At 45.2% G+C, this 27697-nt stretch overlaps 2 protein-coding genes across 4 annotated transcripts in view; one reads left to right on the forward strand and one right to left on the reverse strand.

Moving 5' to 3' along the window:
- SPNS3 (SPNS lysolipid transporter 3, sphingosine-1-phosphate (putative)) overlaps nucleotides 1-1918 on the reverse strand; it is a 41404-nt gene extending 39486 nt beyond the window's left edge. For both annotated transcript variants that reach the window (XM_064677744.1, XM_064677743.1), the window contains exon 1: nucleotides 1246-1918. The gene's annotated coding sequence lies outside the window, so the exon portion shown is untranslated. The remainder of the gene's footprint in view (nucleotides 1-1245) is intronic.
- Nucleotides 1919-2050: 132 nt separating this feature from the next.
- On the forward strand, nucleotides 2051-26437 carry UBE2G1 (ubiquitin conjugating enzyme E2 G1). Of its 2 annotated transcripts, XR_010435597.1 has the most exons (7): nucleotides 2096-2311; nucleotides 16534-16636; nucleotides 19315-19412; nucleotides 20480-20658; nucleotides 23858-23981; nucleotides 25883-25918; nucleotides 26039-26437. XR_010435597.1 is itself a non-coding variant. In XM_064677746.1 (6 exons), the coding sequence occupies exons 1-5, from the start codon at nucleotides 2266-2268 to the stop codon at nucleotides 23942-23944; spliced, it is 513 nt and encodes a 170-aa protein (XP_064533816.1). In that variant the 5' UTR covers nucleotides 2051-2265; the 3' UTR covers nucleotides 23945-23981; nucleotides 26039-26437. The 2 variants fall into 2 exon arrangements, 1 of the variants encoding a protein (XP_064533816.1); XM_064677746.1 differs by lacking the exon at nucleotides 25883-25918 and having other exon boundaries at nucleotides 2051-2311.
- Nucleotides 26438-27697: the final 1260 nt, after the last annotated feature.

Consider the following 27697-nt stretch of genomic DNA (forward strand, 5'->3'; position numbering starts at 1 on the left):
TGAAAGAGAAATACCATCCACAATAGTGTCACTTCCCATCAACACGCCTGAATTCCAATCTGGGTGACTGTCTCTTAGCATAATAAGTTTACAAAATGCACTTGCACGTGATAGCCTTCTATGTTTAAATGGATAGAAGGTTTTTAAGACTGAATGAACCTGACTGGAGCAATACAAAATACAAATACAAAATGCATTCAGGAATTTGAGTCAACCTACAAAGGAGAAAGGCTTTCACAAAGACTTTCTTTGGCAAAGAACACCCTTATGAGATGAATTGTGGCAATGGTATCATACACTGTGGAATGTCTTCTGTCATCCTAGTTTAATCATTGAAAAGGACACAGATTTAATCAGAACTGCAAGAACATCTGGGAATAGTATTCTGATTAATTGTACTAGCACAGTAATGAAACTCTCAGACTTGGGCCTTCCAAATTGCAGCATGGGAAATGACTTCCAGCGCCAACCAAAACCATCTCTCTCATAGGCTTGTTCTCTTTCCTTCATTGCAAGTCAAGTTTGGTGTTCACAAACAAAATAAACCCTGTGTAGTAGAAAGAATAAAGAGGGCTGCTTTTGTAAAGGGTTTGAACAGTTTTGTCAAACTGATACAGGATAAATCCCTTTGTAGTAATTTCTTTCTGCAGTAGAGCAGGGAGTTCCCTGCTCTCTGTCACTGGCAATAATGGTTTATCCAATTAGCCAGAAACTGCATTTACTTGAGAACTGAAATGTAAAATTAAGAGAATTCAATAGGATGCTAAAAGACTATGAGAGAGATGCAAAGCAGCCCATATCTTCCATTTTAGAATCTCACACACCTATTTATCACAGTATATCTTTCACAGTCAACACATGAGCATACAGACAATTTGTATTTTTGTCAGACCTCTCCTGGCCGTTTACTTAGTTCTTTGGGATAAATTATCTTAATTTTTAGCTCTTTCCCTGAGCAGTGCCTGTCCTCAGACTTGCAGTCATGTCCCCAAAAAGCCCCTTTTCTGAAGGCATTTGCTGGAGATCCAAACCCAAGCCAAGGTTGTCCTCCAGGGGTACACTAATGCAGGAGAGCCCCTTCACCCTTCACAGGTATAAGGGTTGATTTAGGCCTTTTATCCCGCTTTTTACCTTTCCTGGGCATATCCTCCTGCTCAAAACCGCCTGTATTTTAGTGGGTTGGGAGATGGCAGCTGTCTGAGGGCTCTGAGGAAAGACCATGGCCAGGGAGCTGTTCTTACTTACTGTCCTGAGGGCAGATGTGTCCAGCCAGCTGTCCCTCTGGAGAACCCCTCTGCCCTCAGAGGTGCCGGCAGAGACAGCCAGGACAGCACTGTGCTCCTCACAGAATCACAGAAAAATATGTTATGGGTTGGAAAGGACCTTAAAGATCATCTCATTCCAAAACCCTGCCATGGGCAGGGACACCTTCCGCTAGCCCAGGTTGCTCCAAGCCCCGTCCAACCTGGCCTTGGACACTTCCAGGGATCCAGGGGCAGCCCCAGCTTCTCTGGGCAACATGTGCCAGGGCCTCACCACCCTCACAGGGGAGAATTTCGTCCTAAAAATGTCTTTCATGAGGACGTGCACAGAATCACAGAATTGTTAGGGTTGGAAGGGACCTCTGGAGAGTCCCAGTCCAACCCCAGGCCAAGGCAGGGTTACCCAGAGCAGGTCACCCAGGGACCCGTCCAGGTGGGTTGGAATGTCTCCAGAGAGGGAGACTCCACGACGGCCCTGGGCAGCTGTTCCAGGCTCTGCCACCCTCAACAGAGAGAAGTTCTTCCTCACGTGGAGGTGAAACTTCTTGGGATTTAGTTTACGGCCACAGACGTCCTTCGCGAGGACATTCCCCTCACGAACCGCTCGCCCGCAGACTGGGCTTTAACAGCGGGGGGTGTGAGGGGAGGACAGGGACCTTCCCAACATGGCGGCCGGACGCGGCTGCCGCCTGCCCGCCCCTCTCAAGATGGCGGCGCGGAAGGGCCGGGCGCGCCTGCGCGGCGCCGAGTGCGGTGAAATTCCTGGCGGGGGGAGCGGGAGGTGGCGGCGCTGAGGGCTCGGAGGAGGAGGGCGGCTCGGAGCCACGGCCGCGCTGCCCTGCCCGGGACCCTGCGTGCTGTGGCGGCCGGCGCCGAGCCAGACCCCCGGCGGGCGCGGAGCGGGCGGGCTGAGCGACGCTCGCCGCCGCCGCCTCTCCCAGCGCCAGGAGCCGCGCCGTCCCCGCCGCCGCTGGGACTCCCTCCCCGGGCAGAGCGGGGGAGAATGACGGAGCTCCAGTCCGCCTTGCTACTGCGGAGACAACTAGCAGGTAGCCGGACCGGCGGCGGACGGAGGGCGGCGGGTCATCCGCCGCGGGGGAGCGGCGGCCGGGCGGCCGCGGAGGGGCCGCGGCCCGCGGCGGGGGAAGGAAGGGGCGCCGGCTCGGGGAGGGGGCGGGCGGCGGTGTGTGTGTGTGTGTGTGAGGGGGAAGGGGAGATTACGGCCCCCCCTCGCCGCGCCGTGCCCAGCCGGGAGCCGAGGGAACTAGGCCGAGCGGGGGAGGGGGAGCCGGGCCGGCGATCGCTGCCAGGGGAGCCGGGGGAGGGGAGCGGGGCCGGCACGGCGGGGGAGCGTCCCCTCGACCGCCCCCGTCCCGCCGGGGCAGCGCGGGGTGGCACCGGGCCCCCCAGTCCCGAGCCTGGCGGGGGCTCCCCGAGCGCTCCCCGTGCCCTCCCCTTGCGGGCCCGTCCGCCCGGGGCGGGGGGAGAAGGGACGCGGAGCTCGTCCCGCAGCGCGGGGGATGAGCGGGGGGACGTGTGGGGGTGTTTGTGAGGCCCCGCGGAGAGGCGGAGGAAGGAGGGTCCCCCCCACCCCGGTACTCCGGGCCCGGGTGACCCCCCCGCTCTCGCACCCCTTCCTGCGGGGACCTGCGGTGCCCCCGTCCCGCCTCCCCGCCGCGGCTCCCCCTCGCCTCCCGTGCCGGGAGGGGGAGGCCGCTCTCCCCCTTTGTTGTCGGGAGAAGCGGCGGGGGCAGAGCACCGGGGCAGCAGCGGGATGGCTGGGGGGGGGGCGGCGGGACCGCCGCGGGGGGACCCGCGGGGAGGGGCGGGGGGTCCGCCGGGGGCGAGAGGGCGGGCCGGGCGCGGGGGAGGAGGAGTTGGGAGCGGGCCGGGGGCCGGGCAGGGCCGGGGCGGCGGCGGCCGCGGAGGGCAGCGGGGTGTCCGCGGGGTGTCCGCCGGGCTCGGTGTCGCCGCGCCCCCTCCCTTTGTCCCCGGGCGGGCGGGCGGGCGGCCGAGCTGGCCCGGCCCGGCCCCGCCGAGGGGACTCGCATGCGCGGGGCCGCACAATGCGGCTCCATGTGTGCGCTGCCACACTTAAAGGGGAACGCGCCGCCAGCGCTCCCTCCCTCCAGCCCTCCCCCACTCGCACATGTCCCCGCATCCCCCGCCTGCTGCGCCCCCGCGGCACCGCCGTCCCCTCCGGGAAGCCCACAGGTCCGCCCGGCACCTTGGGAAGAACAGGATCGCCTTTTTCGTCCCTTACGTAAAAATTGCTTCATAGCCAGATAAGGAAATGTGTGCTAGGTGTCCCTAAACTCGGGCAGTTCCAGCGCTGGCTGGAGTTGGCGGAGTAGCCATACAAAGGGACGGGGTCACTGGGTGGCACAGGAATTCCCGGAGGAGGATTTTGGCCTGAGACTTCAGTAATGTCGCTGAAAGCCTAAGGGTGGAAAGCAGCATTGTTAGCAGTAAGGAGGTGAGGTTGCATAACCGGGCACAGCGAGCTGGATGATGTGCTTGTGCGTCTCCAGCACTGTCTTCTGGTTTTAGTTGACGATCAGTTTGAGAAACTTCAGTATAGTTAACGACCAGCACAGGATGTTTTACCCCTTTAAGGTGGCACTCTCGGGGGAAAAAAACCAAAAAAAACAAACAACCCTCTCATACTGTGGCTAAAAATCTCATCCTGTGGCTGCACTCCTGAATATCTGCATGCACCTGTTAATGCCTTAGCAACTGCTGGAGTTGTTAGTGACACTCAGTGAGGTGTCTGCATGCTCAGATAAGCTAAGAGTTCTAGGTATACCCTTACTGCAGGAGCTCATGGCTGCATGTGACGTGCAGATTCTCTTTACCATAAATGATCTGTTTAAGGAAGCAGTAGTGTAGAATAGTTGCTTTCTAACTTGATAAAAACGAGCATTTGGTAACCTAGAATAGTTGTTCAGCTGTCTGGAATTTCTCTTTTAACCGACTAGTTGTGCTTCATGAAAAGAAGTTTGACATTTAGCTGGAGTCTCTCAATAGTAAGTATTCAGCTTCTGTTGTACGTTTTTTGACCTTGTGTAAGCACAGGGGGGTTGGATATGTAAGTAGACTTGTAGACTGTTATATCTGGGGGTTAACTTCTGTTTAACTTTCTGCTCACTCTTTTCTGAAGGCTTCGTGTGTTCTGGTAAAAGCTGGTGAGCTTTTCCAACTGCCCCTGTTACTGATTCAACTGTACTGACTCAAGTACTGCAACCATTTGCTTGCTCCATGCAGCTCTTGTGGGGGTTTTGTGATTTAAGTAACATTAGTGCCTTTGGTATGCTTTTACACGTATTTAAAGAAATTGAAACCATATTAAAAGTGATTGTGAGTGTGCATACTTCAGTGGGGTGAGTATTGAAGAAGAGTCTTGAACTCTTCCAAAGTCCTACGTGGAGTAAGTGACCTGAGAAATAAAATAGTTTCTTCTAGGTGTGATAACTAAGTGACATCTGACCTGAGCTGCCCTGGGCTGACACTGGTTTTTCAGATGGCAGGCTGCTTGAAGTCACAGTGCAGAGGCTGAGCTTCATGATGTCTGATCTTCTTTCCCTGCTGCTATCTTCTTCCAAGTCTGAGCTGCTCCATTGTGTCCCTTTGTTTACACCCACCCTGCTTATTCTACCTCAAACCAAAAATCAGCACTGTGGTATTTTTTTGTCCTGGTGGGGTTGGTACCTCAGCGTCTCTTCTCCATGCAGCTTTTGCCTGTATCCAGTGTGGTGAGTCATGGGGTTGTACCTACTGGTGGGGTTTGGAGGACAGCAGACAGGATAGGAGTTCTGTCTAAATTATTTTAAATTGCCTCAGATCACTCACTTGTGCTTCAATAATGCTAATTTGACAAGGGATGTGAGGTTGGAGCTGATAGACTTGGAGCGAGACACCCAGAAGTGGAGGGAGGTTGAAGGGGCAATCTGAAACCCAAATAATGGTGGAGCAGTAGAGGAATATAAAAATTCCTTAATTGTGAGACCCTAGATAGCTTTTTTCAATGCCAAGAGGAAAAAACAATGGCAGGAGGAGGAGAAGGTAATGTAAAACAGTAGTTCTCAGAATGGTTCCCTGTTGGTCTCCCCTATGCTTTGGTTCTTAATATGGTTCTTAATAAAGGCATTATGGGGAAAGGAGGTGTCTGTGGCACCGAACACTTTAATGAGCTGTTTTAATTCCTGAGCACTTTGTTAAAGTGCAGGTCAGCTGCTGAGGCTGCTTGGTTGTCAGTGAGACAAAACAATAGGTCTCATCAAAACAGCAAAACCTGACAACACAACCCCAGGTCGCTCCTGTAAGTGTATGAAGACAGACTTCTATTTTTTTTTTTCCTGGAGCAAACTGGTTTGTATTGTAACTTGAGCAGGGAACTGGGACCACAGCACCATATACACAACATGCCTCTCAGCTCCAGTGGCGTGTTCTGGATGCTGATAATGCTCTCAGAGAAGGGACATTCAATGACAGTCACAAAATACAACCTCAGGTTAGATGTGGGTTGTTATGTAGATGTGGGTTGTTATGTGTTCCTTTGGTTTGTTGTTTTTATTTTTTCTCTCTCCCAAATTCTATGTGGCTTCACAGTGCCTTTGCTAATGAAATATTGAGCTGGGTCACCAGGGAATTGGCGTAGTAGCTGGTTTTGTATTGACATTTGCTTGCCCCCATTTGGGCACAAGAACAATTCAAGGGAGTCAGAACTTTGGGGAGTTTTTATTTGTTTTCTTTTTTTTTTTAAGTGTTAAGGAAGTGGTGAGTGGGGATCTCTGAGTACCAAAGCCACTTACAGGGGTAGTCTAACTAGAGCTGCAGGATCAGATATCTATGGATACCTGTGAAACTAAATGCTGTTCCTTCTCAAATCAGCTTAATTGTAAGCTCTAGCAGCTTCTGGAAATATCTTGGAATTCAAACATATTTGTCCTTACCTTTGTTGTTTGTTTGTTTTTAAGGAGAAGGGCACTTTCTGGGTTGGTAATAATGTGAAATAGAAACCATGACCTGTCCCTTTTTTTGCAAGCAGGGTGCAGGAAAAACTAAAAGGAAAAAAATGCCTTTGAACTTCAAAAAAAAAAAAAAGTTCCCAGCAAGTATGTAGATTGGTGTAGCACTGGGTTAGCAGAGTTCACCCCCCAGGGGAGGTGGGGGAGGAGAAACTCCGTTCTTTTTACAGCCCCCAAAACTTTCTGCTCTTTAAAAAGAGGCAGGAGACAACAGGAGCGTGAAACTTCTCTCCCAGTCTCCAGAGCTGTCAAGCCCAAGGGTTTTGCAGACTGAGGTATTTCTCTGAATGCTTTTATTTCATCTTTCTGCCAAATTCTTGCTGACACAGAGACTTTGGAGTAGGCAGGCCTGTCTAGTTCCCCCAGCAGGCTGATGGAGGGAGGACGCAGCTCAGTCGGGAGCGCACAGTGGAACTCGAAGTGCAAGTTCTCTTTAACATAAACATGGAGCACTGGAAACAGGAATAACCATGCCCTTGTTGGCTGCACTTGTGCTGGGTTGTAAATAATCTCCAACTTAGGATACAGAAAAAGCCACAGTGATATTTTTCTCAAACATGAGAAACGTGGCATTATTTCGGTTTAGAGCGCGTACGGCTCCTGTTTGAAAGCAGAAATGTCTAATGAAAAATTAACAAGTTGGAAAACTGTATTAAATACTTAATGTGACAGTTCAACAAATTTGACTTTTTTGTGTGGAAGAACCTTGCTGTGTAACACTGAGCTAGTTGAATTTTTGGCAATTACGTAGGATTTACTGTTTTAAAAATATATTTGGGTGGTGAATTCTGAGGAAATTGTGAAGTTAAGATCATTTTATACATCAAAGCTGAGATGCATCTCTTTTGGGTGGCTGGTGTATGAAAAACCCACTTTGTTTACAGTTGAGTACTGGCTTACAGGGGGTTTGTCTACAAGATAGTAATTTGAGTGGCACTGATCTGAAGTATTAATTTGGTGCTAGATTGCCTGTTAGCTCCTCTGGGGAGGTCTGTTCATATGGTCAGCAATATTCTGATTATCCTGAATAATTAAGACTCCAAGATCCTGTACATCAGACTTAGTATTTTAAGTGATACTGAAGTTATAAAAAAAACCCGCATTTTTTTTTTAAGCAGACTAATTTATATTTTTTATAACCATCTATCTTGGTTGGTCTGATGCTTTTTGGGATGCTTGGGTACAGCGTGTGTGTGCCTCTCACCTTAACCCCCTGGCAGTAGGGCCTTATAGCAGATAACACAGTCTTGTTTCTTGTGAGGTTGTGTTGACAGAATCATCAAAGCTCCCTTGCTCAAGCTGACTTGATAGAAAATAAAATTTCTAAAACACAGGCCCTGCTCAGACTCCAGTCACTGTAACAGCACAAACAGCCTGAATTTCTGTTGTGCTGTAAATAATGATGAATGTGACTAGTGGCAAACTCTGCTAACTACACATGTTAGCTTTTCAGATGTTCCTCTTGCAGAAAGAATCTTTCAGGGATGCTGGCAGTTTTGGAAAGTGAGGTTTAGCTAAACCTCAGAATGGAAGAGCTTGATGACTCAACCAGTTGCTTGAACAGGATGGAGCAATAACCTGCTTCATAAACTTACTGTAGCTGCCTCTTCAAGGAGTCACAGCCAGTTGGCTCTGCCTGGGTCAGCTTACTAATCATGCAGGGAAAGAACTAAGCTTACCATAAATTCTGAGTGTTCCTTCTCTGCTCCCCCCAAACTGTGAGTTACACCAAAGTGTGGGCATACCTGGATCTGGCAGTAAAGTGCTTTCTTCCTGTTTTGTTAGAGAGTAGTGGAATGGGAGAATACTGCTGGAGATCCTGTGAAACAAGAAGCAAAATTAAACCAATTCTTCCTTAGAAGAATTCCTGCTTTGTTGATAAGATCTTTATTTGGAGATGTTGAATCACCCAAATCACAATTAATTGTCTTGCCTTGTGGGACTGATAGTGATTCCATCTTATGTGTTTAAAGAGTTATTTGCTGCAGAACTGCAAACTGAGGATTTGTTGATTTGCTATAAATTTCTTGTTTAAGAGAAACAGATCTGGGATAAATCAAGTAGAGTGAATGGTCTTCAGATAAAACCACAGGTTGTAATTATAACTGATTCTGCCTTGACTCTTCTGTGTCTCTTTGAGATGTTTTTTTTTGATGCAAGACAGACTTGGAACATGTGTATGTTCAACTAAGACAGGATTACTTGGTCCCTTCTGTGGTTGGTACAAGCTGTTTTTTAGTTCCCCCAAAGCCCTATGGTAACCAGTCTGAAAATAAGTGAACTTGGTAGGTAAAACTTGTTTGCCTCAAATAGGCATTCTGCTGAAGTTTCTCCTTGCAATGTGTTCAGTGCAACCTCAGGTTTGATCTAAACCACTCCAGTTTGTTCCCAGCACAGAGGCTGAGCTCTAACGAAGTGGAACTGAACTGAGAGGTGGCTGCTGCCCTGAGAGGGTGAAGTAACCAAGGACTAAAATGAGTGTGCAGAGTTGGGTGCCTGGAGAAAGAAGAGCAGGTGGCTTGGGTGAGGAAGAGGGCATATGACTCCTGAAACTTGTACTGTCTGCTTTTTGTTCCAGCGTGTGGGAACAGAATCAGGGTGACACTTCACATGCAGGGCTGTGCTATCACCCTGCTGCACCTGCTCCGTGCTTCAGTCTGCAGTGCTGTGTGGATATCTGTCAGGAGCTGGCCTTGGGGAGATCTTGCACTTAGTCTCTACTAGGCTCGAGCCTTAGGCCTCCTTCCAAGTGTAAAACGTTCATATTTCCTTCTCTTTCCTGCTCCCAGGTCCAAGGCATAGCAGCTGGAGCAGAGATCAGATATCCAGACCTTAAGAGACACTTAAGTATAGCAATCTAATTGAAATAGGGTTCCATAAAAATAACTGCTCTCCGGGGCAGGAGTGTTAGCAGTGCTTATACAGGGTTAGAATAATAGCAAAGGCTTTTTGATAGGAGCCCTTTGTAAAGGTTTTCACGTGCAGTCTGTCTTGTGTGTGGTTTGTTAAGGGAAACCTATTTCCATACCATCATCACAACACCTAGTAGGCCATGCTGGCTGATTTTTTTTTTTTAGCTGGCTGGCACTTGGTGCTGATCTAGATGATGCTGCTGTCAGGAGTCATTTAGAGAAACGTCTTAAAACAATTCTGAATAACAATGTAGCTCAAGTTAGGTTATGCAAACCTGTTATTCATATTAAAAGCAAGAGAGAAAACAAGCTGGAAAATTGTCCTTGACTTGCAACACAATTTAGGCATATGACAAGGAAAGCTCCTGATGAACTCCTCACATTTCCCTGTGGCACATTTTTGCCAGAGAGGCTTTCTGGTGGATTTCTAGTGGTGTTCTATTCTTGTCTGTAAACCACACACGTCCTCGAGCTCTTGGCTCTGTGCAGCAGTGCTGTTTCGTGAGCAGTGTGCATGTGACTACTCAAAAGATACTTGGATGGAGGTTTTTTGTAGCTTCAGTCTGTTGGTAATTTGCAAACAGCTGTTAGGAGGTTAATTAACTTCTCCTGTCCCTGCTAAACTCAACCACGTTCATGGCACCGAGGATGGCCCCTGTCTTGCCAAATTCAGCAGTTGTGCACAGTGGACATCTGAAGCTTGTAGTTGTCCTTTGTAGGTGAGAGAAATAAGTGCATGTAGAGTGTGATTCATCTGACCTGTTTTTGACATCTGCCTCGGGATGAGATAATTAGGGAGTCTCAGGAACTACTTATCCTGATAAGATCTCTATTGGGTGCTGCTGAGAGTGACCCCTCTCCAGTACAGACAGATGAGGTACCCCCTGAATACTTGTCTTGACTCTTCAAGTGGAAAGAGGCATCAGACCCTGAGGACAAAGGGAAGGTGGCATTTCTGTTCCACTGAGTGTGAGATAGATGTGGCCCTGTGCTGCAGTTGACTCTTTATGGGCAAAGCACTGTGTGTTCCCTGCTGAGATATTTGTTTCCTTTCAGACGTGGACTTCAGAATCAGGGTTCTTCCAGTCACTTTTCTTTCCCCTCCCTTCTTCATACCACTTGCCCTCAAAATTCAGACCTTACTGGGAATGGTTTTGTTGTGGTTTTTTAACAGGCTTATTTAAACTGCTTTTTAGCCTGGGTGGTACAACTGGGCTGGGTTCTGGTCCCATGGGATACAGAGCATGCTTCCAGCAGTCCAGTCAAAAAGGGCTCTTCAAGAAACAATTTATCTCGACTTCTACCAAAATTACATGACTGATATTAATTTGAACATATGTTTTGAATTTACTGCTGAGAACCTTAATTCTGGAAGCATAACTTTCAAAACTTAAAACACCACTACGGAATTCAAAGGTTTTCATCAGTATGTTTTCTGTTTCCAGTGATTTGGGCAAGAAAGTAACTTGAACACCACCTTTGTTTTAAGAGAAAAGGCTTGTGGGCTTAGTAGGCACAATGTGCTCCACAGTTACTTAAGCTGTTGAGTTCAGACATTTGTTGAATGGCAAATGCATCAATGTCTACTGGTGTGTCCACCTCCGTGGGCTTAAGGGGTTATGGGGAACTCCTTTAGAACCAAGGCAGTACCAAAGACCTGCAAGCTCCTGGTTGGTGTGTTAAGACTCAGTTTTTAACTAAATGGCTGACCCAAACTTCCAATTGTCTGTCTTCAGGTATGCCAGGACTCCTGTGAACATGGAGGTACAGAACACACAGAATCAAGAAACTCAGTCCTTAGCTTAATTCTAGAATAATGTGACACTTTACTCAGAGAAGAATTCCAATCTCTACTAAAATGTCTCTGGTACCTTAATCCTCAGAGCTGTAGTGCCAGTTCCAGGAGCTTCTGCTGCTTCACTTTGGTCAGTGCTGCTGTCCACTTGTTTGCAGAGCTGAGCTGTGGCCATGGCTGGGAGTTTGATTGGGAATAAAACCAAAAATCAAATGAGAAACCCCCAACCTTGTCCTCTGTCCTTCCAAAACCTGCTTCACTGTGCAAATCCGTGGAAGACTTTGTAGGTGTAGCTGAGGACGTGGCAAGCAAAGCAGCACACAAAGCTGTGTGGAACTGTACTGAGGTGCAACTTGCCTGTTAATGCTAATTGTGCACCCCCCCCTACAAATTCTCTGAGCTGAGAGGAGGATTTGATTTGTGGAAGTCTGAAATGCTGCCCTTATTAAGTGGGGGTGACACATGGAGCACTGGAAATTAGTTGCCAGGCTAAAGTTAAGAGTCAAATGGAAAGCTGCTACTGAACTGCTTGGTAGAATCTCCTCTCTGTCTTTACTGTTTGTCTCCCTCCAAAATAATTTCTATGTCCTTCTGAGACTGAACCTGTTCTATCTTAATTGCTGTTGTATTTGTCACTCCCACGGTGGCTATCAGGAGTGTGTGCATATTTTATGCTGTGTTTTGTCTGAACTTCTTGGATGAGCTTGTGGAGCAAGACAGAACATGATGAAAGCAGGTAATAGGGAGAGCTTGGGGAATACATCTGTACAGGGAGATCATGTTACTGTATCATCTCAGCCCTGGTGCTCTAGGATCAGGAAATTACAGCTGGGTCTGCAGATAGCAAAGTGTTGGAAGTCATAAGTGACCTCAGTTAAGTAGAACTACATGAAAGTCACAGTTTGGGATTCAGACAGGAAGAGTCTGGGAAGAGGTTTTTCAGTCTGAACAGTTGTTAGAAGCTCCTGGACTAGTGTTGAGCCTCACAAAAAGCAACCAAGACAAACCCAAGCCTTATGTACAGCAGATATAAAGTGCTGCTGTGGCCTGCTTGTTCTGAAAGCTGGGTGAACCAGCCAGGTGATTTCTCCAGAAGCCTTAGCCAGGCCTTGGGCTGTCTAGTCTCTGGTTTTGTGTTGTACTCAATCCACGGGCTGCACACAACTCAACCACTGTGTAACTTACTAAAGAGGCTGCTGTTAAAAATAACGTAGAAACTTGGATTTTTGAAAGCTTTGTGCTGTAATGTAGCTTAAAATACCCTGCAGTGTTCCTGGGCAGTGGCTGGCTGGGGGAGACGTCGGGCTGACAAGTTTGGATGCCGGGCATAGCTGCTCCATGGAGCCACGGGGCTCCTTCTGCTTAGTCACTTCTGTTGGTGCTGCTCTGCTCCGGGATTGGTGAAGGACTCCTGGCTTTTACAAAGGCGGTTTTAGGGAGTGTGGGAACATCAGCCTGATGGAAACTAAACCCTGAAACTGGAAGCACAGCTCATGGTTCTGTGTTGGCTCAGGTTTAAGGCAATGGTAACTCAGTTCTGCTTCAGTCAGAGCTAAAGGGACAGTGTGTTGTGGGGCAGATCGTGTGCGAGGGGAGCCATGGGACCTGAAAGTCTCTTCTGGACTTAACTCTGCTGGATTATGGCCCTTGAGTCTTCCTCACCTCCCAAATGAGGTCTTGGATTTAATCCCAGGTTCAGGACTGGGATTAAAGGAACTGCATGTCTTAATTTTTAAGCAGACACAGGGTTCTGTTCCAAGTATGTTGGTGCTTGGCAGCTGTCCAGGTGTGTGCTGCTTTGGCTGTCAGCTGCTGCTTGGTCTGCAAAGGGCTCTACCTGAAACTGCTTCTGGACTGAGAACAAGAACTTATTTTCTTCTCTGGGTAGAGAAATGTCTGTTGTATTAAACAATCAGAAATGCAGAAAATACTGGCAGAAATACTAAACCACAGAGTGTAATATATACTAGTAGCAAGTAAGTGGCACTTACTTAGGCATGGGCTTGATGGAAATGTGTTGATGGACTCATTTATGTTTAAAAAGTACAGGATATATTTTGCTAAGCAGGAAATCTCAAAGAAAAAATGTTGGAAAAATCATGTGGAGTGTTCCAGTTCCTTATAGGTGTCTGGCTTCTCTGCTTTTCTGGGACCTGTAGGGCAGCTCTTCAGCTGGGCTTTGGAGAGGACCTGCACCAAGAGCTTGTTCCCCCTCTCCCTGCCTGGAGGCAGGAATTGAGTCCTTTGCTTTATGAAGGATATCCATCATCTGTGTGTTTGTCTGGCAGAGCTCCTGTTGGGCTGCAGGGAGTTCCTGGGAGGGAGGGACTGATGGACACAGGGAGCAGGTGTCCCGGGTTTGGGAGTGCAGGAGGCTCTGCTCTGGCCCCTGCCTGGCACCAGCCCCGTGGCACTGAGCAGAGTGTGTGTGTTCCTTCCTTGCCACGTTTGCATCACTGCTTATTTGGGGTTTTGGTGCATGGATTTCACCACTGTCTGAGGCTCAGTCAGTGAGGAGATAGGCAAGAGACAGGTGGTACTTCAGTGACCTTTTCTATGTGCAGCACTGACCATATCCAGGGAAAAAAGCAAAACCAAACAAACTCTTGCCTTGTTGGCATGTTTTAATGAGTAGCAGCTCTTGGCTGTCCATGGTAAAGCAGCCAAGGATGATGTTTTTCATGTCCCAGTCCTGAGACTTCCTTTTTTGTCTGATGACCAGCCCTGATGTTTAGTTTAGCACAAATAATCTGGGTGGAAAAGCTCATTTTTAACTTGCCTCTGCTAACTTGGTAACTCCAAATACCTCTCATGGAGAAGGTGGGTGAGCTTATGGCCATTGTGTTACCTCAGAGTATTTCTGCAGGCAGCAGCTGTTTGAACTGTGGTTCAGAATTGCTGCCATGGAAGGAAAATAACCTTTTCCCAAGCAGAGACTGAGGCCACCTTCTTTAAAAGCAGTAACATGGTCATTTGCTTTATAGGCAACATCCACTAAGCAAACTTCCTTAACTGCTTTAACTGAAGATGTCTAATGACTGTCCCTTTCATGCAGTTTAGATGTTTTCTTAAATTAATTAACAGTTGGCACCAGCAATCTTATTCCTTCTCCCAACGTCCCTTGCACAGTCCTAGGTATTAATCAGTGTAAGAGCTGTCTTTCTTTGGGAATAAGTGCATGAAAAACATTTCAAGCTACTTAAGGATAAAGTTATTTGAGGCTGAGACAGATATAAAAAGAAATTAAAATAGCACAAATTAAGAATTATAAAAAAAATGTGTATGTTGGAATGCTTGAAAATAGTGTGGCATATTTAAATAGAAGAATGCTGAATCTTTTCTGTCAGGCTTCTTCCAAGTTTTTATCACTGAGAAGCGATAACTTGCAAACAATAAAGAAGCTAAACACGAGCAGCTTGAGTTAGAGCAGTTCACACAGAACTTGGCATAAATCCTTTTCTCCCTGTGGAAATGCAGAAATGAGGGGACTTGCATTTTCACAGGACTCGAACCTGGTATTTGCACTTTCTCTTGGCTTCTGTAGCTGTTATGGTGGATATTCTGTATTACAGCACTAATATAATACCTGAAAGGATTACAGAAGTGTCCTGAGCAGAGATGGCTTTTTGGCACAAGCAATTTTTTTTTTTCAAATGAAATCCTGCTTTAAAAAACAGGTTATGTTCAGCTACTGGTATGGGACTTTTAATATCCTGTGCTGAAGGAATGTCTGTGGTAAGGGGCTGGTGAAGTTTTGGCTTGATGTGGAACACTTGCCTGGTCTATCTGCCCCTTCTACCTCCAACTGAAGTCACTCAAGCTTGTGCAGCTGTTTCCCCAGAGTTTCATAGATGCCAGAGTGTGAAAACAGATTTGCTTAGTGGAGGTGTGGCTGTGCTGTGGGTTTGGGGTTTGAAGCTTTGTCTTGGTTACAGACCCTGTGATGTTACCTTTTCTTTCAGGCATTGTCTGGAAAACCATGGTTTGGTTCAGTAGCCAGGTCTTTGTCCTGCACCTTGGGGAGTGGGTGGTTGACCTCACCTGGTGACTCAAAGCCTCTGAGTAACTCCCTGGAAAACTCCTTCCAGTGCATTCCTTGGGACTTTAGCACTGAGTCACGTTTGGATAAATCTGGCTCTGAATTGTCAGTGACCGAGCAAAGTTGATATCCTGGTATCTGCCTCTCCAGGACTTTGGTCCTCCATGTGAACCTCCTCCCTGTGTGGATTAGACTCTGTGTAGGGCTTGAATTGATTCTTCTTGCCTTTTTTAACCATGATTTAAATAGTTCAGAACTTTGCTGGCAAACAGTGTCTGAAGACTTATGGGCAAATCAGTGTGGAATTAACAGTAGGCTTTTCTCCATAAAATTGAGGATTTCACTTGAAGTTCCTCTGCCTGTACCTGAGGACATTCTAAGGCCCTCTGAATTTCAGCCTGTAATGCTGAGGGGTCTACACAAAATACAACTACTGGGTTTACAAAGTGGGAATATGTGCACAAACTGGGCTGTGGAACAGAATAACGAGGGCTGTATAATGTAATTGTAAAAGAAAACATCACTAATTTCATCTGGAAATTACTGGCCAGTTGAAGGAATAACTTTTTTTTTTTTTTCACCTTCCCCTTTCATAAATACCCAAGATCTGTTGCAAATGCTGTGTGAAGAATTTCAATTTGGCATCAATATGGCATTTGAAGTAATTTTTTTACCCGAAGCTGTCAGTTAATAGATGTTCTCCCTACCCCAGCTGGATTTTAGGCAGAACTCCTTTGAGGTGTTTAATTCCAAATCTCATGTTTTTTCCTGGAGCAGGCTGAAAGCAGAAACTCAGTGGAGTCTCCATCTAGGTCTGACCTCTGCATGGCTGTTGCCAGAGAAGGCTCTATCTGGCAGTGGTCTATACACTCAGAATCCTGTGTTGCTTCTCACTAGTGGATAAAACTGTGAAACAAAAGGAAAAATAAAAACATCACAAACATTGAACAGCAAAACAGCTTATCTTCTGTGTTCTCTTCTAGTAGGTCAGAATATAGTAAATCATTATCTCCAGAATTCACTGGCACAAGTCTCAAATGCTTTCAGATTCTGGGGAAAAAAATCATTTAAGGAAAGTAGGATGTTACTTTTAAATAAAAACACAGCGTGACTTTGATCTTCTGTTAACGTTTTGTGGAGTTAAAGACAGACTTTGGTTTAAGCTGGCTCCTCGGGGTTCTTACAGTGGGGCTGTTTTATTAGTAGAAAACCTGTTTCTTGGCTTAAACACTTGTTGGTCTCTAGTTTAGGAGACCATGTGAGTTACTGTGGCCCTTCTGCTCCTGCTTGGATAGTTTTGGAGTCAGAGCTGGGCTCTGCTTGGGCACAGACTGGTGTGTGTGTGGTTGGGAGCTGAGGGAGCTCACCCAGGCCAGAAGTCCATGAGTAAGTGCCAAATACCCTGGGGTTTTTTGGTCACGTACAGAGGCATGAGCAGAACAGCAAATGCATGTCCTAGACACCTAAAGTTACTCTGAAATGTCTTTTTCCTACACAGAGCTCAACAAAAATCCAGTGGAAGGATTTTCAGCGGGCTTGATAGATGATAATGATCTGTATCGATGGGAAGTCCTTATTATTGGTCCTCCAGATACACTATAGTAAGTACTGATACTTTATAGAAACTTAATAAACTCAGCTTTACTAGTCCTAGTTTGGTCTAAGTGAGTAGAACTTAACCAAAATCTTTGTGCTAAGTTAGGTAATGCTGTTCTATTACTAGCAAAATAGCTGTAAATAGGAGAAGTTCTAAAGTGCTTTGCTCCCCTGGGAAAAGGCAACACTGATCCCTTTGTTCTTGTATAGAAAACAGAAAGAATGATTGTCCTTAGAGGCAGCTGCTGTTTCCTTTCACACATAAGCAAGGCAGGTAAAATCCACTCCTTGCTGCTCCTGCAGGGAGGCTGGAGTTCAGCACAGGGTGAAATCATTACAACTTCGTGCTGGTGATGCAGGCAAATATTCCAGCTGATTTAGTTGGGGGAACTGCAGGAGCCCACAGAGCCTCAAGTCCTGTCGGTTTGAGATGGGAGAACCTCCAGCTGTGACCTGGAGTACTTGAGGGTGATCATCTACCCCAGCTCCTGGGAAACGTTCTGTGCCCAGGAGGGGTCAGCTTAAAATGAACTCCCAAAGGTGAACTCAGAGTGAACTCCTGAAGATGAACTCTGTTTTCCTTCCTTAGGCTCTTGCAGTGGTAAATTACTGATACAAAAAGCCCAGTGACATTTACTTGAGGTCACTTTTGGTCCCAGCATGAAGTTGTATATCTCGTGTCTGCAGCCTTCTGAATAAATACTTAAGCCCAGTAATCAAGTTGCTTTGCTTTTCCTCAAACTCATTACACTGTGATTCTCACATCTTGCATGAGATGATTTCTCCAGCTTCTCTTGACCTTTTCTGAACACTCTTGTAGTGGTTCTGTTACATTCTCATGGCCATTTTATAAATACTGTCAGTAAAGAAATGCTGCTTCTAACTGAACATCATCTTACAGGCTAAAAATTGCAATACTATTTTTTTCCCCACTTCATTAGAGTCCTGAGCTTTTTTTGAGGCTTTTTAGATAAGAAGCTCTCTTCTGTTCCAGTCCCCAGTTGCTGTTTTTCAGGGTAGTATGAGGCTGAATCCCTCCTCCCTGGGCTGTTTGATGATGACAGTGGAACATAATAAACTTCACCAGTTTTCAAACTTAAATCTCATTCCTGTTCCCACTTTATTTATTCTGAGTTTACTTTCAAAGACTTCAGGCTCAGTGCATTACTCTACTGACAGAAACCCCTTTATCAGGAATATTGCTGGAAATGGCACTGATCTCCCTTAATTGACAGCTGTACTTCATTAACTGATTTCTAATGGATATTCAGTTTAAGAACTGTATTTATATGCAGCTGATATGGGGCAGCCAGGGATGCCTTACAGTTTTAGGATCTGCTTCTTTAAAAAGGGAAAGAAGGACCTTTTTACTTTGAAAAAAAAAGGATTTAACTGGTTTGGGGCTATCAACAAATGTAATCTAACACTCCTTTGTCTTGACTGTTATAGATGTTAAAATAGCCCAGTTTCTGGAATTCTTACCCTTCCCAGGATGAGGGATTCTTTGGAAACTGCCTGCCTTTTCTAAAACTTGTGAAAAATGACTGCTGTGGGTTCAGATCCCCTCAGCTGCTTCAAGGGCCAAGTCACTCAGATCTAGTGATTTTTGGGGTTGGGTTTGTGTTTTTTGTTGGGTTTTTTTTTTGAGACACTTGCTAGAATTGCACATCTTTGGTTAGTGGTGGTAAAACATGTTATTTTCCCAGTAGCCTGTGGGCTTTGGGGACTGGCTCTTACTGCTTTATAAATACAGGGGAAAAAAATTGGCACTGAACCGTTTTCTACCCCAATTGTTTTGTCTGTGTGGCTGCCCAGGAGCAGCTCCTCACACCCCCTGCACATCCTGTGCCACCTTTGGAGGTTTATGGCCCACTTTTTGTCATCTCTGCCTTTGCAATTGCAAATTCTGTTACAAACTTCAGTTACAAGAAATGACAGTAACAGGGCAGGTGCTGCTGTAGTAGTTACATTAGCAAAGTATTCCATCTGCAAAGCTTTCCATGTCAAACAAGCCCTCACATTTTTTCTAAAGGGACTATTCCTGGCCTGTAAATCCACATAAAAACTGGATGTCTCTTGTTTATTGTTGTTTTCCAGTTGAGTGGGTGACTGTAATGCAGAACACCTCCCTGTCATGTCTGAGTCCCTTTAGCTTAGTGTGGAAAAGGTGGCACTGGAAATTTGTTCCTTAGGTTTTTCATGCTGTAGACACAGCTCTAAAGCTTGCACTGATTTTTCACTGGGGCTCACTGCTGCAGGCTGATACCACAAAATTTGGTCTCTAAAGGAAGAAAATGAGTGTCAGCTGGGCTGTACTTGAGAAGGGCAGTTATTGGCAATTATTTTTTTTTCCTGTTAATAAATGTACTGGGTGGAAAAATGTAAGTTGTGATTCCAGATGGTGAATTCCTTGGCAGTTTTTTTGATGGTTTTGGGTGGTTTTTCCCCTCTGGAACATCATCTTAGTTCTAAAAAAGATAGTGGTGGGGAGCTGGCAGTATCTTGTGAAAGGATCTTCTCAATCTAGAAACTCTTTGCATTGCATATGGAAGTGTTGGTGCTGTTAATTACCAACATGTTCAGTTGTGTGAGGGGTAAACTTAGAGCTTTTGATACAGCAGTAAGTTCCAATCTTCAGCTTAAGCTTACAAGAAACTCTACTAAGATATTTTTGATTCCCCAGTGAAGGTGGTGTTTTCAAGGCTCATCTTACTTTTCCAAAAGACTACCCACTGAGGCCGCCAAAAATGAAATTCATCACAGAAATCTGGCATCCAAATGGTAAGAAATGTCAAAGTTTCAATTTCTTTTTGCAGTTAAGGACTAAAATGCAGTGAAGATAAATGGGTACATTTCTGTTCTTGTTAGAAATATGAAACTCTGCTTTTATTTTGCCATCTTCACTTAATAAAGAAGTAATAACCATGGCAGATTTTTTTAATAGGGCTGCTCTAAGAGCATAAAATACTCCTAAAGTATTTTCAGAAGCTGTCGAGAGCAGCTTCTTGCATTCTTGGTAACTGTTCAGGGATTTTTTTTTTCCTTAATTTTTTTCCTAAGTGCAAAATTCTGGTCTGAGGAGAAGCTTGACTTCTGTAGCTGCTTTTTGTTACACCTTCAAGTATTTCAGCTTGGTATTACTGACTTGGCAGTTCACTGTAGAGGGCCCAAGGTTGTCCTCCTCTGGGGAAGCATGAAAGGAAATCACAGCATCTTTTAGTCCCTCCAAAGGAGACTCCTCCTAATGTTTCATTTACCTATGGACTGCTGGACATAGATGGGAAGGTAAAATAAAATGGGAGATGGTTTTACTGGGAAGGAGAAATGCTCTTCAGCCTCAGAAACTGTAGATGTTGAAAACTGGGAGGAGAGCAGCACAGTGTTCCCATCGTAAGGGACGGGGGATATTTTGATGCTGTGGCAATTTCAGCTCTGGAAATACCAGAGTACTTGTCAGGCACTTTCTAATTCCAGCAGTTTAAATCATATTCCAATATGTTCCAGTGATATGCTGTGGAGAAAAGGTCACCCTAGTTTGCTGAACTTAACAGAAAAAGCTGGAGTGGAAGCCTGTCCAAATAAATAGACTTGGAAGTTGCAGCCTGGTTGGAATTGAGTTCTCCCTCCCCGTGTGCCCTCTCTGCCCCAAGCCCGGGGATCCTCAGGCTTCCCCCAAGCCCTCTTTGCTACAGTTGGAGCTCTGCAATGGTTAATGCCTTTCCTCTTGTATAAAGTGTCCTCCCAGCCGTGTTTGAGGCTGGCTGGGGTGAGGATGAGCAGCTCCCTGCCTCCTGAAGGGATGCCAGGCTGTTGTTCACCACTGAAACATTCCTCCTTGTGTTCTGCAGTTGACAAGAACGGCGATGTCTGCATTTCAATCCTTCATGAGCCCGGGGAAGACAAATATGGCTATGAAAAACCTGAGGAACGCTGGCTTCCCATTCACACAGTGGAAACCATCATGATTAGTGTTATTTCTATGCTGGCAGATCCCAATGGTGATTCTCCTGCTAATGTCGACGCAGCGGTAAGACTTTGCTTGGACTGCACGTTGTCTCCTTGTAGAGACCTTACAATGGAGCTCTGTTTCTAGTTTGATAAACAGTACAGTGACTTGGGAAGAACCTTCTATATTGCAGGCTAAGGTTATCTTCCTGTTGGGAAATGCAGTGATGTCAAACAGAATGGACAGTTAGCCCTGGGAAAGTTCCCTGCACCTCTCTGCATCAGTTTTCCTGTCTCGTGGATTCTTAGAGCAGTAGGTTTGACTGTGTAGTTCTGAGAATGCACTTGAAAGCTTCACTGGGCATCTGGCCTTCAACTGTGGAGGAAGGGTTGTCCCCTGTAGATTCACTAAAAGCGAGGAAAATGGTCTGGTTTATAGTCAAGAGCAGGGGTGAAGCTGCAGTTGTTGGATGCAGCACAGTGTTTGTGCAGCATGGCCTGTGCTCTGGGGGGTATGAACACAGCTATCAGCTCTCTAGAGGAGCTGCCTTCATAGCAGAATGACAATTAGGCTGATAAAGGTGGTGGGGAGGGGAAAAAGAAGTCTCAGTTCTGGAAAGGCGTAGGGAAAACAGACTTCAGGCCCCAATCATCCGAGACACACCACCATGCTTGCCTTGGAATTACTCTTCAATTGCAGTTCAGCAGTGACTTATGAGTGCTGTTCTCTCTCAGAAGAGAAGTTCTGGGTCCTGTAACTGTAGGAGTGAGGAAAAGGGAGATGGGGATTGGAAGATGCAGAATTTCCCAGAGGAATGTTAACCTGCTCTGTCAACCCAGCTGTACCTTCCCAAAGTGGGTGGGAGTTTGGTAGTTTCCTGGAGCCTTTGATCTACTATGTTGTATTTCCAAAGGTGGCTGAGCTCTGCTGAAAAATCATCCTGGGAACAGACTCATGTGGAACAAATTTAATGGGGAGAAAACAGAAAATGAACACAAAGTTGTAGTGACCAATATCCTCATTTAGCATTTTTTGAGTGTTGGACCTCCCCTTCTTGTGTCATGTTACTGGTGGAAACAGATACCCAGGAGACATGGACATTTTCTGCTGGCAAACCTGAGAGCACTGGGAGGAACAAGTTATTAATGAAATGCTGAAAGTGCAATTAGAATCCCTCAGTTCCTAAATTCCTGCATGTTGAATGTAGCTGCTCTAACCCTGGAGAAATCAGGTTTTTTTAGCTGTCCTTCCTGACATCACAAGCTTTTTTATTGTGCCCCACTCTGACAACTATTTCAGGAGTGACTTCCTTTTTAATTTTTTTTTTCTTTTTTTCCTCAGAGAAGTTAGGTACAAATTGAATTGGTTTTACCTGAACCTTAGGGCAAAGGTTGAAAATGAAAACAGCATTTTCTAGCCCAGCTTGAAAGAACATAAATCCAGCTCTGACTGTGAAGACAGTACTGAGGCATCACTTTGGGTGCTAGAAACTATTTTTCTGCCTATGGTATGAGATGTTTCAAGGAACTTTTAATGTGCTGCTTGAGCAGCTTGGCCTCTCCTGCTGGATTGTAGATCTCTTCATATGAACCAGAACATACTCATCAGGGTAATGAAGAATCAGCAGCTCCTGTGTTTACTGCAGCAATAAAATTTGGCAGCTACTAAAAGACACTTTGCCTGCTGTGATTAATTTCTAGTTTTAAACAAATCTGGAGAATAAGGTGTTAGAGAGGCAGTTCAGGGCATTACAGGAGCAGGGGATATACCTGCCTGCTGGAAAAATGAACTGTGCATGTTGGAGTCTCTTGGAGTGGGGAAAAAAAATGAGGAACAGGAACCTGAATAGATATTTTGAAAAGCAAACAGAACAGTTCATGACCTAATATAACATTTTTAGAGACGTAGCTGTCAAATTGGAAACTTCACTCGCTGTTCAAGTCAGAGCACTTACTTTATAGAACTACAAATATAAAAAGTAGAAACAAAAACTAAGGCTCTGAAGCTCAGAGGGCACAAATTCAAAGCTTTTCTTGGCCTTAAGCCACCTGGTGTGAGCTGTCCTGTGTCCCAGTCCAAGGAACCAAATGCTTGCTGCATGAATTGCTGAAAAAGAACAAATTAATTAGTAGCCTTATTTGTGCTTTCACTGGGAAGTTGAGATGTGCTGGGCTTTTCCAGTGTGATTTATTGACTAAGTGAGCTTGGAGGTGATAAATGTGTTAAGATATGCCAGTTATCCTAATTTTTTTTCTCACTACAACCTTCACTCCGAGCAGGGGTGAAAAGAAAGGTGTTGTGTGTACTAGATTGCATCAGGCAAAACAATGTGGGGGTTTGACCCCTTCCCTCACCCCTGCATTAAGAATATATTGCTTATATCAGAGACTTAAGAACTGTGGCACTTCATGGAATAAGGGGTTCTTTGTATTTTCCCAGCCCTTCTGACTGTGGGGCAGTACCCAGCACGTCAATCTTAACCACACCTGAGGCTCCTGTGCTTTCATCTGAGCTCCTCATGAGCCTGGCACAAAAAAAAAAAGGGCAATCTGGCTGCACTTGCTCCTGTAGGTTTTTGTGACACCTTGATGTGTGCATCTCTGGATCAGACCTACCTCTTACCTCTCTTCCTATTCATCTTTATCTTTGCTCTTCATCTGAGCAGCTCTGAAATCAGATCCCCGTCCCAGAGAGCAGCAGTGGGTGAGCTGAGTGTTCTCTTCAGGCCTTTCTCACAGAGCCAGGATCTTGCAGCCATATCTGACCAGGAGGTGTTTGCTTTCTAAGGACACTGCTGTGCCTCTTCTGAACACTCTGACTTCTGTGTTTCTGTCCTGCAGTGTCCTGGCTAGACTGAGAGGGAGTTGAAACTGTCCTAAAAGAAAAAAATCTCAGAGTTAACTACTGGCTCCACAGTACCTTTTTTACCACTGCAGTTAAAGACTTTAACCCATAACAACAGCTTGTGGTCCACAGTTTGAGTTTGCTGCTGCTTTGCAGGCTGAAGTAAATAGATTTTAGTGTAGCCACCAGTTTAGTCTTGGAGAATGTGTAAAATTCAAGAGGAAAAAGCTCCATCCTCACTGTCTTGTGAGCAGCTGGCACTGAAACCCAGAGCAAGCTTCCAAAAATCCTGAATATCCCAGGTTTTCAGTGATTGTAAGCAAATTTAGGTGTTGACTAGATGGCTAATGTCTGAAAGCATAAAACACCAAGAAGCTTCCTAGAGCTTGTGCACTGTTGTAGGACTGACATCTGAAAGCTGTCTATTCAATTACAGAAAGAATGGAGAGAAGACAGAAATGGAGAATTTAAAAGAAAAGTTGCCCGCTGTGTAAGAAAAAGCCAAGAAACTGCTTTTGAGTGACACTTATTCAGCAGCTAGTAGCTTCACTTTTTTCAGGGTAAGTATCCTCTTCAAGCCAAGACAAGCCAGTTACCTGAGTTGAGGTTTTTCTGCCTGAGTGTTGCTGAACTATTTCTCCCCCTCCCAAAAGCAAAAAGAAAACCCCAACCCTTTCTTCTCAGCTGCGTGGCCTCAGTGGAGCTCTTTGGCTGTGTGCAGTGCTAAAGACTAAAAGAACTGAGTGCAGTTGACTTCTGCCAAAATTGGGGAACTTCTCTTGTGCTCTTGCACTTATGCTGTTCAGCAGTTGAACTTCTCTTTATCAGAATTCATCCTGCTTTATTAAGAGTGCTCAGAGGTTGCTGGAGCTGTAATAGAAGGGGGGAATAATTCTTTCATGTTCATTATTGTGAAGAACACTTGCAAGAATCTTTTAAAAGCATCTTAAAAGTCTTGCTGTCTCAGGAGTTGCAGTTTATCTTGCATGTTGCATGTAGGTTTTAAATAAGACTTCAGTGTGGTTGTTGGGAACCATTCAGAAGGGTTTGCTTCAGGAATTTGCTACAGGAATTTTAGTGCAAAGTCTGCTGGCACATCAGAAAGGATCAAGCTGAGATGTTGACCATCAGTAATGTGAAGGAAGGTGATGTTCTTTTCAGCAGCCAAAGAAACCCCAACATTTTTGCTGAGGAAGGCTTGGGAATAGCTTCAGACAAACAGCTGTGTTCTGCTTGCAAGCTGAACCGTGGTGTTTCTGAGGGCCTGGACAAGTTTTGACCTGAGAGCAGCTGACATGATATTTGCATTTTATACCACCCTGTTAAAGAGCTTCTGACTCAAGATACTTACTCTAATTTGCACAATCACATCTCAGTTTTAATGGGACTTTTAATAACCTCTTGTAGAAAGCTCTGTATTAAAACATGGCCTCAAATCCCTGGCCTTTGGTCACTTTATCTTTGGTATGCCAAGGGAAAACTTCCTCCATGAGCTAATAATTTCCCACTCTTGCTTTTCAAAGCAAAACAGAGCTTTGTGATGAAGCTGCCTTTTCTTAATGGTTGGTTTGGCAAATGAAATTTGGCTGGAGAAGCCCAAATCCATATTCACTGGTTATCTGCAGCATATATAACTCACAGGGGCAGTGTGTAGTTCAGAGGGGTTGTACTGACTGAAAAAACCAGAGAAGCTTACTAAATTCTTCTGCTAGTTAGTTTTTTTTCACCATGGTTGTACAGGAGAGAGTTTCTTTCTTACCCTTTTGTAAGCACTGAGGGGCTGGGGGAAGGCTCCAGCTGTGACAAACTGGTAGTGCAGGATCTCTTCTCTGCAGAAATGCTTTGATGGAACATTCTCTAGTGTAGATAAAGCATGAAAAATGCTCAATATTGATCAAAAGACTAAGCAAAGGAACAGAATGTCTTGTACAACTGCCTGTAACTGGAGTGTAAGAACTGTTAATGCAGCTGACTTTTTTTTCCTGTGTTGGAGAAAGGGAGTAACTGTGAGTAACACTCCAGAGTATCCTTAACTAACCTCAGCTCTGTTGCCATGTTGAACTTGGCCATCGTGAAACAATGCTCGTGACAAATATTTTAAGTAATGCTGTGTTGCTTTTTTGGAAGGCAAAAGCTTTTTCTGAGTCCTGGTGACTCCTCCCAAGTGAGGGATGGGCAGGGAGTTGGATGAGAAGGGGCCATTCCAGCTGGTTTCAGCCCAGTGCAGCCTGACTGGGGGCTGTGGTGCCAGTGTGGTGCCAGTGCTCCCTGGGCACTGCTGTCCCATTTTGGACCCAGCAGCCACAGTCAGGGATGCACAGACCTGTCAGGGATAAATCTGCACTGCTCAGCCCTGGGTGTGAATAATCCAGCCTTGAGAAGCAACATGAACAACAGGAGCCTGAAGGTGATAGTTGAGCTTGGCTACCCAGTGTGCTGAACTAACTGCAGTCTTTCTCAGGTGATGAGTTTGGATTTATCCACCTCCTGCACAGAGGTATGTAAAGTTCTTAAACCAGTAACAGTTATCTTCTCGAGCCTGAAACACTAACTAACATATTGGCAGTAACTGAGGGTGATGAGAGGTTTCATTTTAACACCTGTGATTTCTTTGCAGGTCTCCAATTGAGAAACATGGCACTGTTTTTTTTCCTGCACTCTACCCACCTATTGCTGGACTTCTGTTGTTACAAGTTGGCAAACACTGGCTGGAACTGGGCTGCAATAAAACATGCCAGTTATCAATGCTGACAAGAGCCTAACAAGTGCCAACACAAGATGATTACGCATTTTGAAATCTAATGAACTGCTTTAACCTTCAGGAAGAATTGTAAAGATGTGTACATAGCACAACATGATCCGGATAATATATATACTGTTCATGTACATCCACAAATACACATTGTACCAAATAATGCTGTCAGTAGTTAGGAATAGAATTGTGTAAATTCTAAAGATTTTAGCAGGTTTTTTTCGCTCCCTATTCATTGTTTCCTATGAGTTTAAAAAAAAACAACCAACCAACCAAACAACAACTTGTGAAGCATGTCAAACTAAAAACAATTAGGATAAAGTTGTTTTTTTGGTTTTATTTTGGTTTTTTTTTCCCCCCTCCCACTTTAATTTTCCTTTGACCCACTGAGGCTTAATTAAAATTTCTCGCTTATTAAAGTTTAGTATCTTTTTTTTTTTTTTTGGGGGGGGGTTTGGAAATGTGCTCCCTTTTATTTCCCCCCATGAGAACTTTAAAATTTTCCTAATTAAACCCTGAAAGGATTTGCTATCAATTACTTGTGTCTTCTTTTATGATGACCTTTGTAGTCTCAAAGGTGCTTTATTTTTTTTTTTTCCTTCCTACCCCTTTTTTAAACCCAATTACTCCTCCTTCTTGAATTGGGTATAGCAATAAAACTGGCCCTGGAGCACCCTTGAGCAGCCTGAGGGATTTTTAACTTCCAAGGACTTGAGTGCTTTCCCTTGGAAGTTCAGTTGACTAAGTTAGTCCAAGATAGGAAGGAGCTGCTTTTTAGGGGTGAAATTTTTGGTTTGCCTTTTTTCATTGCCTGTTTGTGGGGCGGGGGGGGGTGTGTGGGGGAGGCTTGTTTTTTCTCAAGGTTGAGTTCAAGCATGCACATCTGTAGGCTTTCAAATGACTAACTTCTGGGTTTGCTCTCAAAAATAGTTTCCCTCCTTCCTTTACTCTCTTCTGTGGCCCTTCATCTGCTTTGCCTTCTACTCCAGAGTTTTCCTCACCTAATGTACAAAGAAAATTACGATGTATATTTTCATGTAATTTGATTTTTGGAATTCTGTCACCTGTAGTGAGTTCTTCCAAAATATAATTTTTTCCAATAACAATGTGTCAAACTGGCTGTCTTGAGTATGGAAACAGGAAAGGTACTTGCAGTTGGAGCCCAACTTACCTGAACATCTTCAACAACACCACACCAGCAAACACTTGAGGAATTTGACATGCTGTGCTTCATCTTCAGTAATGAAAGAGCAAACAAAACACACCTTTCTCCCTCTTGTAACCATCTTTGGCCCTCTAGTGAGCAAATAGTAATCTCAGAGTGGCAAGAGTTTTCCAAGCCTTTTGACCAAGGAAACTTTTATATAGAGAAACTTGAAACTACTTGACTGTTTTCTTTTCACAGACCAGCATAACCCACCAATAAATCAAGAGTTCCAGTGTCAGAGTCAGCTTGTAAGAAGCCTTCAGTCCTAATTTGCTGGCTGGACTTCATTTCACGTTGCTGTGCAAGATGCATGTGCT

This window comes from Pseudopipra pipra, chromosome 21, assembly GCF_036250125.1.
Source record: "Pseudopipra pipra isolate bDixPip1 chromosome 21, bDixPip1.hap1, whole genome shotgun sequence".
NCBI classification, from domain to species: domain Eukaryota; kingdom Metazoa; phylum Chordata; class Aves; order Passeriformes; family Pipridae; genus Pseudopipra; species Pseudopipra pipra.